The 16,851-nt window shown below is 41.1% G+C and overlaps 1 protein-coding gene across 9 annotated transcripts in view; it reads right to left on the bottom strand.

The window, feature by feature from the left end:
• The window catches only part of bicra.L (BRD4 interacting chromatin remodelling complex associated protein L homeolog), a 49,435-nt gene extending 43,009 nt beyond the window's left edge, over positions 1 to 6,426 (bottom strand). For 3 of the 9 annotated variants that reach the window (XM_018230268.2, XM_018230261.2, XM_041572949.1), the window contains exons 1-2: positions 6,017 to 6,179; positions 5,178 to 5,254 (exon numbers count right to left, since the gene is read on the bottom strand). In XM_018230268.2, coding sequence (XP_018085757.1) covers positions 5,178 to 5,254; positions 6,017 to 6,171 — 232 coding nt within the window. In that variant the 5' untranslated portion in view covers positions 6,172 to 6,179. Of the gene's footprint in view, positions 1 to 5,177; positions 5,754 to 6,016; positions 6,182 to 6,269 lie in introns of those variants that run through there. The other 6 variants (XM_041572950.1, XM_018230266.2, XM_018230263.2 and 3 more) reach the window with 5 other exon arrangements.
• Between the last annotated feature and the right edge of the window lie 10,425 nt (positions 6,427 to 16,851).

The following is a 16,851-nucleotide window of genomic DNA, read 5'->3' on the forward strand; positions in this document are numbered from 1 at the left end:
ATAAAATTGCCCTCACAACAGAGACCACTATAAATAATATGGTGATTTTAATCTGGCCTAAAAGTAATCAAAACCTTTAATAATAAAAATTGAAGCTCCGCATAGATCCTACAAGTTCCTTACACAGAGCAGAAACTCCTAGTCCCCCCCCCCTACCACCACCACCCCCTGAATTCTGGTCAATGGAAACATGTTTTCAGGAATGACAAATGGCATTTCATGCTGTGGCAGTCTGACTGAAAAGTCTGGGTTTGGCAAATGCAAGGAAAACACTACTTGCTTGAATCGGTAATGCCAACAGTAATCTTTGATGCGGAGGAATAATGGTCTGGGCTACAGGCCCTAGTACTGTCGTCGTATTTTTCTTTTCTTTTTTTAACAGATAAGATAACAGCCTGATATCTGCCCAGGGACAGGTAAAAATGTCCCTTTCCTTTAATGGTAAGGGTAGTAGATATGTTGTAGCTTTTTTATGTGGCTATGTGTAATCCTGTTAGGGACAGAAATATTTGATATTTTGTTGCCAATTAGTTGTTACTTCGGTCGGTTGGGATTTTTTTATGTTATTTATTATAAATGATGTTTCTATTTTAGGATGTTTTACACCACAAGAATTTTAACACACTTGGACTATTTTGGATATTTTTCTATATTTTTTAAAAAGTGGATTATGGATTTTTATTATCATGGACACTAATTTTGTTCACTGGGGGAATCGAGAATATTATGCACTTTATATATTGTGTATTCAGATGTTTTGACAATTATATATGCTAATTTATTAATTGAACACCCTATTTGTAATGTCTGCACTATGGTTTCCACATGCTTGACCCCGAAACGTTGCAGTCCGCACAATAAACGAGCAGGTAACACTGCAATTCGAATTCCTGTGCTGATCCTCTTCTGTTCTATAGCATATGTGAGGCTGCCAGATCCTTTGGGATTGTGCACCGGGCTGATTTGGTGAAGGGTGTGCGTCTGTTCCTTCTACTACAGGCCCTAGTTCCATTGAAAGCAAATCCCTAATCTATCGCACATAATTGAATTCTTGAAAATGTTGTGCTTACTACTTTGTGACAAAAGTCTAGCCATTTCCTGGTTCAGTACAATAATGACCCATAGACAAAGCAAGATACATTTGGAATTAGTTTGCTGAGATGGGAGTGGAATTACTGAACTGGCCTGCACAGAGGTTTAAACTCAAACCAAGCAAACACCTGTGGGATAAAGCTAAATATCAAATACAAGCAAGGCCTTATAACCAATATCAGTGTCCAATCTCATTAATACTCATGTGGCTGAATGCAAGCAAATCCCATGATAAGAATAACAGAAACCGTTATAGCAACAAAGAAAGGATTATCTTCATGTTAATGCACTTTGTTTTAGAATAGGCTATTGGAAAGGCAGATATCCACTTTGGGCCATATTGTGCATTCTCTCCTGCAAGCAACTATTATTTACACCACTATACATCTCTCACTATTTCTGAGTGTTGGACAACATAACAGTTGGAAAAGATGAACGAATCATTCAAGAATTATAGTATTAATTGCATTAGGCAAAATAACTTTTTAGAACTCCTGTTATGCAGCTAAACCTTTTTTTCCGGTAAGGCCAAGGCTGTTTACACATTGCTGAATGCTTAAAAGGAATTTAACACCAAAAATAAGGCAAATGTACAAGGATCTTCTTTACTGCTGAGTACTGCCAGTGACTTCCCCATAGAGAAAAGAAAACACAGACGATAGTAGCCCTTCCAACAAATGTTTATGGCTTCTGTTCATTACAATTATCCCTGTTTTACCAGGGCAGCACAACATTCCCCCAGCTCAGAATTAACACTGCCATCCTTGCCATCAAAGAACACACATAGTTACATAGTTAAATTGGGTTGAAAAAAGACAAAGTCCATCAAGTTCAACCCCTCCAAATGAAAACCCAGCTTCCATAAACACACCCCTCCCTACTTTCACATAAATTCTATATACCCATACCTATACTAACTATAGAGCTTAGTATCACAATAGCCTTTGATATTGTGTCTGTCCAAAAAATCATCCAAGCCATTCTTAAAGGCATTAACTGAATCAGCCATCACAACATCACCCGGCAGTGCATTCCACAACCTCACTGTCCTGACTGTGAAGAACCCCCTACGTTGCTTCACATGAAAGTTCTTTTCTTCTAGTCTAAAGGGGTGGCCTCTGGTACGGTGATTCACTTTATGGGTAAAAAGATCCCCTGCCATTTGTCTATAACACGCAACCCTCACCCCAACTGTGCATAATGCAATCAGTATGTATGGTATTCTACCCCTTATTTACATTTCTCTTGCGAAACAGACAACTTGACATTTTTTATGCCCCTTGGATCCCCCATGCAATGGGACCACACATACATACAATATTATGTTCAGCATCAGGCAACACCTGTATGTCATGTTTTTGCTACAATACTATCAAGGAACAAATCTTTCCTTTAGCTTATAATTCCACATACCCTTGCATACAACATCCATTTATTATAATAATTATGCATCACACAATTCACTCACTAAATAAACTCTGTTGTGCCATTTACACACCCATGACCACTGCAGATGATGGTTGCAGATGGGAGGCCTGTGACAGTTTTCACCCAACATGCAAACCTTTCTTTCCTCCATAGCTCCCCGCCTGAATCAACTTCCGAAACAAGGGGGGGGGGGGGAAGGGAAATTCTGGATGGGCCTTGGCCCCCACTTGCAATACCATGCCCCATATTTTCAGCCATGCAACCTAGCATACTGCATAGCATACACAACTTAATCACGGTATATTAGTACCAGTGCAGATCCATGGTTAAATACAGTAGAACCTCAGTTTTACTTTTACCAGGGGTCAGTAACAAAATGGTGCAAATTTCAGGGAAACATATAATCCGGGGGAGGGAAAATGGCACCCATATGGTGTTACAGGAAAAAAAACAAAAAAAAACAGCTTGTTTTCTACTGTATTTCCAGCCATGCACAATATCTTCTTAATATACTTCCCTCATTAAAGGCTGTTGCTAGAACCCTAAATACAATATATCCCCACATAACATCATGACACTGGTAAATTTAGTCACCCTCAGGCCCAGACTGGCAGTTGTTAGCTCTATACCTCTTGTATAAGTTATTGTTTTTGTATGTAAATCTGTATTATGTTTCATGTATACACCCATTTATGGCACAGCACTGTGGAGTGTGTTTGTGCCTTATAAATGTGCTAATAATAATGTCAAAGGTCTAAAGGGCTGTTGTAAGGTACAGTCTGTATTTTTGTGCCTGTGGAGATCTGTTTTTGCCTGTGTACGGAAAATGCCAGGACCTATGTAGAATCTCATCAGACCTATATAGATCATGAAACAGGCAGTAGAGTGTCCTGTGAATCAATAAGACAGGCCAGTAGTCATCCACCTGTGTGAGCTGTGACAGTGTTACTTCACTGGCACCCTAGCCTTCCCTCAATCTCAATTAAAACAGGAAGGTTAAAAGTTTGTGCTCAGAAATGTTCATCTCAGGACAAAAGTGGTACAGACTTGCTCCCACTTTAGAATGTAAGCTCTAGAAATGCAGGGGGCTTTTTCACATGTGTTTTTACTATAACCCTATATTGTTAGCATAGTCCTCTTGTATATGCTCCAAAGCCATTACAGGTATTAAAGACAGGCCATTCTTCCCCTCCACAACCTACAGTCATCTTCAAATCAAGCAGTATAGTGTCCTCCATGTATTTCCAGTGCAGTAAATTTGAATCGTTTTCCTGTATACACAGACAGGGTCGAACAGTCAGTTCAAAGTGCATCCCCAGGCAAGGCACTACTGTATGCCACTCCATCAAAGGAGCAGTCAGCCCAGGCTCATCCCACACATGGCAGCAATAGCCTACTCTCTGCCCATCACCAGGTTGCCCTAGGCCATTATGACAGACAACACCTCCAAGATTTTGGAAAATATTGATTCATGCCCCCTCAACGCCTGTATCACCATATACATTTCCCATTCTAGCACTGAAAATGTAAAAAAATCAGCATGTAAACATGAACACTAATTAGTACTCTCAGACTGTCACCATAGGATTAGGGCCTACTTATCCTAAATGGCAAATGCAATAAGGAGTCCAAGTAGGGTATTCTGTTCAATTCTGACTGCCCATCAGTATGAGGCATACATAGTCACCTGAGCAAGCACACATTTAGTGAGCATAGTATAGTAGTAACCCTTGTGCATAGTCACACATAAGCCACTGCCTCATTTAACAAACAACTGCCCCTAACTATATCCCCACAGCATATTATTCCTTCCTACTGTACATAATAGCCCCTCCAGCCAATATGATGTGGCAAAGGCAGCAAGTTATCCTTAGCAAATCAGCATTCCATGCATTAGTGAAGCAGGACAGTATTGCCTTCTCTGGGCATGATGTAACTTTTATTTGTCGTCTTCGTAGCCGCCAAAACCCAGGGCAGTCATACCAGCCCAGGAGCAGCAACTCTCCGACATCACTGCCTTACTATACACTCCCCGATATTAGGCGCTGCGTCTGAACTACAAGTGAACAACCCATGAGTGTGCCCAGTGATCGCAGTTGTAGTTCTGCATCAGCTGAAGGGCAGCAGACTGGACAGGGAGATGGAACTTTATTCAGTGCTCAGAGCAAGAAGATCCAGCTTACAGCGTGTAATGTAACAAAGGGCTGAGCGCTCCCCAGTGCAGGTCCGGCATTTCCCCTGCTGTGCACCAGCCCGCACCCCGCCACTCTCTGCCTGATCACTACCTCCCCCAGTTTCCTGGGCTGTGCAGGCAGCAATAGATTCTTGCTATTCATTAGGCAGGCCAGCGATCAGACATGTCGGTGGATTACATCACCCCTGTGTGGCGGCATGCACAGCCCCCCGAATTCACACCCCCTCCCCAATTCGCCAGCCCGTCGCATTTAAACCCCCCATTCTATTCTGCAGACGTGACAGGGAGAGCCCCTGAGCTGGAGGCTAAAGAAAAGAAGGGGGGCGGTGGGGTGAGATTGAGGAGAGAAGGGGGGGAGGTGGGTGCTCCCCTTCTCTCCCCATCTCTGGTTCCTGCTGAGGGTGCAGGTAAGGGAGAGTTATAGAGATTTAAAGAGAAATTGCTACAATTGTAACAAACTCACCGCGGTGTTTGAGCAGCAGTCGGCCCGGGGTCTCCAAGTCATCCCAGCACGGGTTCTCAATGCAGGACCCAAGTGGCCTAGACACATAGAGGGTTATTGCAACGCCTGTTCAGAGGATGCAACACACGCAGCCGGGCCAATACATCCGCCAACATTAAGCGCTTACAATCGCGTGCATATGATTAAAAAAAAATCCACAATCCAAAAATTAATTCATCATATTTTAGGGGGGAAAGTGCTCAGCCAGGATTATATTTTTTTTTTACTTCCCCTTGTTCTAGCTCCACCTCTCCTTCCCCTCCCCCATAACAATGCAAAGTACCCATGTGGGAGGGAATGGGAGGAGCCTAATGAGAGCGGTAGGCAGGTCGTGAAGGCTAGGGAAAGAATTCCGCGGCAGGATACGGCTTCTGAAGGATTTCCCAGCTGTGCACTTCATACACACCACCTGGTGACTTGTGGCACTCCGCTTATACAGTAACTACTACTATTCGCAGTGCAAGTGAGCGCTGTAGTTCTCATACTGTGCATTTACATGCTGTAAATATAGTACTGAGCTGCTACTGTATTCCGCCACTGTAATGTTCTGTTAGTATGGAATTCCCGGACTCGTCCATACAAAGCTGGAGGGCGGGACTTGGTGTGTGCCGGGCCAATCCCAGTGTGTCCCAGTCAAATAAAAGCGGGTCTACCTGTCTCTCACAGTTACAATAAAGCTGCGTCATAAAGCGACTCCCCGCTTGAAGAGGTTTACGGGCGAGATATATAGGTGACGGGGGGGATGGCAAGCAGGTATAGTTACACAGGAATAGTTACACAAGACACCATACAATACTTACAAGTTGTGCTCCCTTCCCTGGCTCTGTCCAGCTGAAGAACTGCTTTTCTTATGTTCGTGACCCCCTGTCATGTTTCTACAGCCGGTGTTCCATTGAAATACCCGGGAATTCCTGATAAAACAACAAACTCCGTTACCTATAATGGTTCCTAACATACAGTTTAATGTGCTTGTATTATCACTCAGCGCTTTTTCTCACAGTGTATACAAAATCATAGCTTTTATTTACGTATGTTTATTTGTTGTCATTTTACCCGTGCACAGACTACATCTATGATCTTTAGGTAGGCTCCTGTACGCACGTCCCATATACGACTTTAAGAAGTATCCACTCACACTCCAAACAGGCAATGCAGCGGCCACCTTAAGGATGGGTCCTTCCTTGAGCCATTATAAACTGGTTCTGCCAGAGATACAAGAGTCGTCCCTGATTGGCTGTAGCTTGTTATAGGTGGGCGGAGCCTCGTTAGCTGTACTGTTGGCCTATTGGGCGTGTTGAAAGCGAGTGACCACTATGTATAATAATTAATCAAGTAGGAGGCGCCGCATGGTTGTTTGTATGCTGCTATTGGCTGGATTTGAATGGCATTACATCCTCTTGGTGACAAGAGTGGGATGCGCCCTGTTTCCTTGAGTAATCAAGAAATGTATATATATTTATACACATTGCGAGCGTCATTCAGTGTTGGGGCAAGCTCTCCTCAGCACAGCTAGACAGAGCACCGTACAGAATGTAAGCTCACTGTGGGAATGCCTTTGCTTCTTCTCTGGATTCGTTTTCAAACGATTTCTTTTATCATAATGACTTTTTTTACCATACCTCCCAACATTTTGGAAGTAAAAAGAGGGAGAACATTTTTTTTCCCGCACGTAGCACAGCAATTTTTTGACCACACCCCTTTCTGTGACCACACCCCCTAATTACCATGTTTGTTTTACAAAATTTGGCAGGTTATGAAAGTTTGAAAATATTTCTCCTTATCTAAACTGTGTTTTTGTGTCTCAAAATTGTTAAAAAGTATCTTATTTGCACCTGTTAGCTGTTCTGGGCTCTCTGCTAAAAGCCAATTAAGTGAGAAACATTGTTTCTTTTTCTGGCTGTTCAGTGCATAGAAAAGAGGGACTTTCCAGTACAAATGAGGGACTGCGGGTTGAGCTGTCAAAAGAGGGAGTGTCCCTCCGAAAAAGGGACAGTTGGGAGGTATGTTTTTTACCATAAATTTTAAGCCAACTTTCAAATTTAATACATATCCTGTACATTTTTTTTTCAGTTTTACAGTCATTTATTTTCAACAAAGCAGGATCTGTTTTTCTCTTGCTATGTTGAAACAATAAAGCAGAAATGAGCTGATATTGATCTTCATATCTGTTGGCTAGAACACCAATTTAATGTACAAGGAAAGCTACTGAGGGATGCCTAAACTTTAGTCTCCCTCAGACCCAAGTTAAAAGAATTGCTAGATTTGTTTTGTTCTAAGAGCTGCTATTGCTGTTACAAAAAAACTTCACCTACCCAGGAAGTCTGAATCCAACCGCTACCTTTGCTTACTTGGTTCTTCATAAGAATTAGACTTAACTTTAAGATCGGTGCAGGCAGGCCCGGACTGGCAATCTGTGGGTTCTGGCAAATGCCAGAGGGGCTGCTATAAGGTCCCATAGAAAGTCAGTATTTAGTGGGCTGGTGGGGGGTGTTTGGGCCTCTGTGTATCTGAAATGCCAGGGCGTATTTTAATTCTCAGTCCAGACCTGGGTGCAGCAGTGTGAAGTACCCTCAATTTTTCACTACAGTCATGGGTGAATCAAAATATGACACAATGACAACTGGGGAAGCAAGTTAAAGCTAATATCAACCCAAAAAAAAAATAAATTTTTTTTTTGGCCTAATAAAAGAAAACCTAATTCTAAGCAATTCTGCAGTATGCATTCATTACAAATGGTCTATAGTTTTAAAGTTATTTGTATATGTATTCTATTCTCTGCTCTGATGGCTTAGACCGTGGAAACAATGTAAGGCAAAACAATGGATTAACTGACCTGTCTTTGCTGGGAAACTGAGACATTTGCGACCAGGAGTTAGGCAAATGCTGCTTTTTGCGTTTCCAAATAACTTTAAAAACACTGAACGTTTTTAATAACTGTATATTGGAAAGTTGCTTAGAATTATGTTTTCTGTTATTAGGCAAATTGTTATCTTGGGGTTGATTTGCCCTTTAAGATGGCATTGCAGCACTGTGATTCAAACTTTCTCCAGTGCAGATTTTTCCTAGGTGACACTGAGCTAGAATCTCATGACTGAAATAAAGTAGAAAGCCACTTTTCCCTGGTACATATAAGCCTATAAATTTTCAGAATAAAACTCAATAAGAACTTTTAGAAACAAACTATTTTATCCTAATAATATTGCAAAAAAAGGAAATAATTAATGTGTGCCTGACATAGTGGGTCATTTATACATTTTTTCCTAGTTTAAAGTAATGGCCTTAGAAAAGCTTGTTTTATTTGTATGCTTTAAATTTAGGGCAAGGGTTTAGTGCTCTAGTTCCCGCTAGGGTTGCAACCCTTTCTGTGAAAAAAATAACATCTTTCCTATATTTTTCTTTTTCTCATATTTACTGGCCAGGCTGGTAAAATATCACTCGGCAACTCTAGTCCCCACACTGATTAGGGTGAGTCTCCATGATGCCTTTAATGCAGTACAATTTCTACAGAGAGTACAGTATTATCAAGACAATAAAGGCCATATTGGTTGATGGGCAATGGCACAATTGGTTAGGCACTCCCAGCAACTTTAATTCCTAATGAGGGACCCAGGTAGGGTTGCCACCTGGCCGGTATTTAACCAGCCTGGCCGGTAAAAATGAAGTTTGGTCCCAATATTATTAATAGGGAAAATCCATAAAACTATAGGAAGGCCGGTATTTTTTTCAAGAAAAGGTGGCAACCCTAGACACAGGTCTGATGCTCATTTTATATTGTGCTGTTTAAGAGATAAGATATGCTAGCCTAGGTTCCATTGGTGTAACTACAATACAGCAGATCCCACATTTGTGGCCTGGATTGCGGGGGACTTGCTCTTTTGTTGTGGGTGGTGGCTGCAGCAGCACAAAGGAAGCAGTGGAGGGTCAGGGGCCTGCAGGTGTGTACCAGGCCCCTCTCCAAAGACTTTTTGTGGGTGCACATGTAAAGAAAGTATGCTGCTTTAATTTGTGACTTGAGAAATTAAAGTCGCTGGTGATGCCACTAGGGCAGGGAAACTCCCAATGCAGGCTGCCAAGTTTGGTGACACGTGTGTACGGTAACAGCGTCTCACAGCTTACTTATATGCATGTGTGTGACGTCACATGCATGTACATAATGAGAAAGCTCTACTGATTATTTGCATTCCATAAATAGCACTAGGAGCATTTTTTGACCAAAACAGGGCTGGCGGGGCACCAGGAAAAAAACCCGGTGGGCCCCCAGCTCTTGTGGGCCCTTGTGACCCAGTCCTGTTCCCTGCGCTGCTCCTCTTGCCGCAAGCTGCGGCAAATACAAGGTGCGAGCACACGCTTGTGCGCCGGCAGGGTGCGACATGGCGGCAGGGGACCCTGGCCCCCCCCAGTCCGACCCTGGAAGCGCACCATTAAGTGATTGGCAGTGGGCCCACTGCCACCAGCTGCCCGCCGCATCTGTCTCTCTGTTTTCCTCCCTCCCATAGCTGTGTTCCACTGCCTGCCAGTACCAGGAGGTATGGAGGTTGGAGCCAGGCTGCCGAAGACCCTGTTCATGCTGCGATTGGCCTGTGCTATGCCTGCACGTAAGTTCTACCTTTCAGGCAGGAGGCAACACACTAAGGGCTCTTACTGATGAGCGGTTGAAGCTGCGCTCCCCTTTGTTCTGTTTTTCAGCGTTCAGTCGCAGGGGTGCGCAGGAATAGACACATTTAGCTTTTTTCAGTGGGGCTGTACTCACACAGGCGCGTGTAGGCGCAGAACGCAGGAAAAATGCAGCATGTTGCATCTCAACCTGCGTTCGGCGCCTACACGCGCCTGTTTGAGTACAGCCCCATTAAAAAAAGCTAAATGCGTCTATTCCTGCGCACCCCTGCGGCTGAACGCTGAAAAACGGAACGCAGGGGAGCGCAGCTTCAAACGCCCGTCAGTAAGAGCCCTTAACCCGTTCCTGCACACTTTTATTAGGTGTAATGATCAAGCACAGTTTGATTACGTGCGATCTTCACATCGGAGAGAGCAGTTCAGCAGAACTTGGCAGTGGCACAACACCCTCTCAACTTGAAGCCTCCTATTGTGATTTGGAATACCCTGCTGCAGCATCACAGAAGGTGCCACAAGTACTGACTCTATTCTTACTCTCTTCATTTTTGCAAAAGAAGTTTTTATATATAAAATACAAAACAAAAACTGTGGAACAGTAGCAAATAAAAAAACAAACAAATACAAAAAGTATTGTAGAAGTGATAAAATGAATTAGGGTGGGTTGTAAATAGTCCAGGAGTCTGGATTCAGTCAGGTCACATAGCTTGTCTTATAGGCAACCACTAATCTGAGGAAAATGATTGTCATAAGTGCTCTTCCTAAAACAACTAAAGCAGGTACATTTCCCTGCAACAGATTTGAAACCTGCAAATACATCCTGTGCAAAGATCAAGTTGCTATTCCGAATACACAAAAAGCATACACCATTCTGGACCACTATTCGTGTGCTTCATCCAATGTGGTATACATGATTACATGTACTAGGTGCTCTAGACTTTGGACGTCATATTTAAAATACGTTGCGTATTTACGCAAAGTGTGGTTTTAGACATGCAGATGCCATAGATTCTATTGATCTGGTAGTTTCCTGATGTATTATACTGGCTTCCTGTGGTGGATTTCAGCTTGCAAGTGCCCTGTGTGAATTGCCATAGTGCGTTTTCCATTCGTTTCAGTGGTAGTGCAGTTTATGCGTATTTACGCCTGGCTGTTCTTTTTTAAAAACGCAATGTAAAAACGCCACAAAAATGCCACGTCTGGCTTAGCCCTTAATTCTAAAAGCGAACTTTAAAACTGAACGGGAAAGGAAGATTTATGAATTTAAATGTATGGAGTTATTTAACACATTAGGACAGGGCCTTAATTTAGGGTCATATGTGACCTGACTGAATCCAGACTCCTGGACTATTTACAACCTACCCTAATTCATTGTATTATCTCTACAATTGATCTCTAGCTATCTGTAACTTCCTAATTTATTGCCCATGAATACCTTTCACTGATCTGGTTTTTATAACCTCTTAAGAAGTAATAGTATACCTTTCAGTTAACTTTTATTATCTTATACGATGGCCAATTCCTAGCAACCTTTTAATTGGTCTTCATTTCATTTTTAATATTGTATAGTTTTCAAATTATTTGCCTTCTTCTGACTCAAACCAACGCCTGGTTGCTAGGGTAATTTAGACCCTAGCAACTAGATCAGTGCTGAAATTCAAACTGGACAGCTGATGCTAAAGATTAAAAAATGAAGACCAATTGCAAATATCTTAATATGGTTTATGTATAAACAAAAGTGTGATAAAAAGTTTTCCTTACAAGGGATTCTGTTATGTTTTTTTTTTTTTTAAATGATCTGGGGCCAATGGGTAGAATTTGCAACAGATACTAATAAAAATATCACCATACCATTGCCATACACCTAGGGGCCCATTCACTAAGTTTGAGTGAAGGAATAGAAGAAAAAATACTTAGAATTTCGAAGTGTTTTTTTGGCTACTTCGACCTTCGAAACGAATGATTCGAACTAAAAATCGTTCGACCATTCGATAGTCGAAGTACTGTCTCTTTAAGAAAAAACTTCGACCCCCTAGTTCGCCACCTAAAAGCTACCGAAGTCAATGTTAGCCCATGGGGAAGGTCCCCGTAGGCTTGGCTATCTTTTTGTAGTCGAAGGATAATCGTTCGATCGATGGATTAAAATCCTTCGAACGATTATTCCTTAGATCGTTCGATCGAACGAATTGCGCAAAATCCTTCGACTCCGATATTCGAAGTCGAAGGATTTTAATTCGCCAGTCGAATATCGAGGGTTAAATTAACCCTCGATATTCGACCCTTAATACATCTGCACAGTGGCATAACTATATGTTACTGGGCCCCACAGCAAATTAATTTTAGGGCCCCCAACATATCCAGAGGTTTTTCCTGTTTTATCAATATTTATTGAAATTGTATATGAACTAGAGCCTCATGGGGCCCCTATACCTCCTGGGCCCCCCTGCAGCCGCAGGGTCTGCTTCCCCTATAGTTACGCCCCTGCATCTGCCCCCTATAGACAGGCGCTGCGCAATCTTTTTCTTACTGACATTTTTAATGAAGATAAGACACTTCAGGCTACATGCACTTCTGTGGCTTTATTTGTTTGTTCTTTCATATTGGATGTACAACCATATAATTGACTAAAATTTCTGATGTTTCCACTGTACTATCCTGTTACTTTCAATAAAAAGAAATGTTAAAAAAAAGACCAGTAATTACATATTTACTGGCTAGTACACTGTTGGTAAAATACTTACAACCCTATTCGACTCCTACCCTTTCTCTGCCCATACAAAAGGTATATATAAAAGGGTATCTTTATTTGTTTTAAAAGTTTTGGACATTTAAAGCTAATCCACAAGGGAAACATATAAAGGCTTTATTTACCACTTACCATTGCAAAGTTAGAACTGGTGTAGTTAGTAAAACCTGTGTAAGCAGCAATGAGTGGCTATTTACTAAAATTCAGATTACTTTTTTTCCTCAATGCAAGACAATTGCAAAAAAAATGCAATCTTGAATTTGAGTTTTCCCGAAATCTAATTTTCAAGCGAATAAATCTCATTCAAAAGAAAATGTGACTGCAAGTAAACCCCCCCAAAATAAAAAAAATTGCCTAAAAGAAAACATAATTCTGAGCAACTTTACAACATACATATACATACTGTACATTACAGATTTTCTATAGTTTTTAAGTTATTTGTACATGTATTGCTATTGAAAGCAGTGTTTGTCTATTCCTTTCTATTCTCTGCCGTGATGTCTAAAGCTGGCCATAGATGCAAAGATCCGATCGTACGAATCAACGTACGATCGGACTTTCCCATCTCCCGACCTGCCACTAACCATTCAGATCAAAGTCTTTTCATTCAGATCAAATAAAGTAGTAAAAGAACAGATCAGCCGATGTTCTGCCCCTGACAGCAATCGTACGATAGTTATGTCCGACCAAAGCTAGTGACAGTCTCCCACTGAAAACCGTACGATCGGCAATACATGCAGAGATATTATCGGCAGCGGACAGAAATATTCCGATCTACCAAACGACTGATCTCCGCCGGACGAAAAATTTCGGGACTCTCCACACACGGTCCAAAAATCGTATGAATCCACAATTTGTACGATCGGATTGTTGCGTCTATGGCCAGTTTAAGAGTGTTGATGCAATGTAAGACAAGGCAGCTGATTAACAGACCTGTCTTTGCTGGGGAACCAAGACTTTTGCAACATTGTTTAAAAAGTAAACTGTGAGTTAAGCAAATTCTGCTTTTAATATCAATTGTTTTTACAAATAACTTTAAAAGCACTGAAAATTTGTAATGAATGTATATTGGAAAGTTGCTTTCCGTTTATTATTTTGGGGTTGACTTGCCCTTTAATCCTGGTGAGCTTCTATATGTCAATGTGAATTGTATTTTTCACCACTTCAGCTACTTTTTTTTTAAATGAATTAGTAAAAATTAAAATTACATTTTTAGTTATATGGAAAACAGAAGGTATTTACATGCCTCATTCTATACATATAGCACTGCCTTCATACCAAAAATTCGATTTTAACTCTCACATAAGGCATTTTGGGTGGAGACATGCAAATCACTACTTTATGTCCCTATGGCCAACTATGCAAAAAAAAAAATATATACCCTTGCACCAGAGCGCTGGCTAAACCCAGTTGGCAGCCTAACTACAGTTGGGTGGCTTTCCTAACTCCAGCTTTACAGCAAAAATAACCAACGTTATTACAATCACTGATAACCAGTACCATTCCTGTTGTATTGCAGTAGTATTGTTGTATTGCAGTGCAACTCCTGCTCTCTCTCTCTGAAGTGAAAAAGCCCCTCCTAAAAACTCAGTGAGGTACTTCAGTTGCAGCAATTATCTAGCAGCTCTGGTCTGTATTAAAGGACTGGCCTTGCGATTAATTGTTCCACGTTCCTGGGTGGTATATTATATAATACGCTGGGAGAAATATATTGCCCAAGTACAACTAATCCAGCTGCTTTGTTACACTATATATACAGTATATATCATTGAATGCCTTGACATTTTTCTAGGAAATTCTCTGGAACCATTGCATTACCTTGGTGATGGTATTGGTGGCAACATTTGGGGGCAGATTTATCAAAGGTCGAGGTGAAGTTTCGAAGTGAAAAACTTTGAATTTCAAGCTATTTTTGTGTACTTCGACTAGGGAATAGTCATACTTCGATTCAAATTTGAAAAAACGTCGAAATTCGAAGGTTGAATTTTTTTGAAGTACTGTCTCTTTAAAACTTCGACCATTCGCCACCTAAAAGCTGCCGAAGTGCTGTTTTAGCCTACAACCTGTATGGAGGCAATTGGTGGAGTTTGGGATCGTACGATTCAAAGCAGGCCGAATTAGGCCCACTTCGACCCCTAAAAACTTCAACCTCCATTCGGGTTGGTCTTTTTGAATTCGAAGTTAGAAGTTTTTTTAACTTTGACCTTCGACCTTTGATAAAGCTGCCCCTTGATATAGGAAGTTCTATACGTGACTACCACACCATGATCATATTCAAACATGTGACAGGAAAGGACCAATTACCATGAACAGCATATTACTTTTTTTCCTACAATCTTTAAAAATCATTCTATGCTTTAACTATTTCACTGAAAAGGAACAGTTTTATCTCCAGCTTGGTGGGACCATGATGTAGCCCAACAAGATTCCATCGTATGCCAATACCTTTATGCCTAGGCTTTAAGAGCAACACATTTACAATGAGGTTCACTTCAGAAGGCATTGTTTGGCCTAGTGGAGAGACAAGAGGGGTCATTCTTGAGTCAAGTGAGCAAGTGCAAAAGTGTGCCCCTCCTTATATACAAAACCAAAGGATCAGAATCAGAAGTTAGATAAGAGCAGGAACTAATTATGTGTCAATTTAGAGACAAGGGCTTAACTTGACTTTGTTATGTGAAGAGTCCAATACAGGATGAATTGATTTTTTTCTTTGTCTTTTATTCCATAACCCAATAAGTCTTGGACTGCTTTACTAGACCAAATCAACCACATCCCTTTAGCAGTGAAGATCTTTTTGATAATGCCCTCAGAAGCTCCCATCTTCTTTCTCTTTGATGCTTCTCAGTTGCCTAAGCTTAGGGACTGACTCAATATACAGCTTAAAGGGATACTGTCATGGGAACAAATGTTTTTTTGAAAACGCATCAGTTGCTCCAGCAGAATTCTGCACTGAAATCCAGTTCTCAAAAGAGCAAACAGATTTTTTTATATTTAATTTTATAATCTGACATGGGGCTAGACATATTGAAAATTTCCCAGCTGCCACCAGTCATGTGACTTGTGCTCTGATAATCTTCAGTCACTCTTTACTGCTGTACTGCAAGTTGGAGTGATATCACCCCTCCCCCTCAGCCTAACAACAGAACAATTGGAAGGTAACCATATAGCAGCTCCATAACACAAGATAACAGCTGCCTGATAGATCTAAGAACAGCACTCAAAAGTAAAATCCAGGTCCCACTGCGACAGTTACAGTTACATTGAGTGGGAGAAACAACAACAACAAGCCTGCTAGAAAGCAGTTCCAACCTAAAGTGCTGGCTCTTTCTGAAAGCACATGACCAGGCAAAATGACCTGAGATGGCTGCCTACACACCAATATTACAACTAACAAAAATACACTTGCTAGTTCAGGAATGAAATGTTATATTGTAGAGTGAATTATTAAGCAGTGTAAACAGTGTAATTTAAAAATAAAAACTACACCATAAAAATCATGACAGAATCCCGTTAAATTAGGGATGCACCGAATCCAGGATTCGGTTCAGGATTTGGCCTTTTTCAGCAGGATACAGATTCGGCCGAATCCTTGTGCCTGGCCAAACTAAATCAGAATTCTTATTTGCATATGTAAATTAGGGTCGGGAAAGGAAATCATTTTCATTCCCAAATAGTGGATTCCCTGCATCCTAGTTTAAATACACAATATAAAAATCACAAGGTTAATTTGTAATTAATTCAGACTCAAATTACCTGACAGCTCAGAAAACAATGTGTTCTGCCTTGTAATTGAATATGAACCCTGTAGCATCAGCTTTTTGAACAGACAAGCCTAATTTTCTGCTTGATGATTTGCAATTACCCATAAGCTTAGCTTTTCAACAGCAGGCCAGAACACACTGAAAATGCATAGTGCCACTGACATACAAAAGATGGCCTAACAAGATGTAAATAGGAGGAGCTCCTTTGAACAACTGTGAAGGCATGAATTGTAGCTGTTATATGGCTACTTAATCCGTATGCTGATAGAGACAGTTTAGTATGTAAAATACAGCATTTCTAGCCATTTTTATTTATAGTTTTTACATCTCCTTTAAATTGCCACGATTAGTCTCATACCAAAAGGGTAAGACATGTAAACCCTAAATTTTCCTTTGTTTGTACTCCCCTCCGTTTGCCAGTGCCATCACATTTTCCTAAAACAAATAGCACTGTATGTTACCACCGTATGTTTCACCCGTATATCACCATACCATTATGTTATAGAAATGTTAGCAA

The sequence above is a fragment of the Xenopus laevis genome, chromosome 8L (genome assembly GCF_017654675.1).
Source record: "Xenopus laevis strain J_2021 chromosome 8L, Xenopus_laevis_v10.1, whole genome shotgun sequence".
Taxonomy (NCBI): domain Eukaryota; kingdom Metazoa; phylum Chordata; class Amphibia; order Anura; family Pipidae; genus Xenopus; species Xenopus laevis.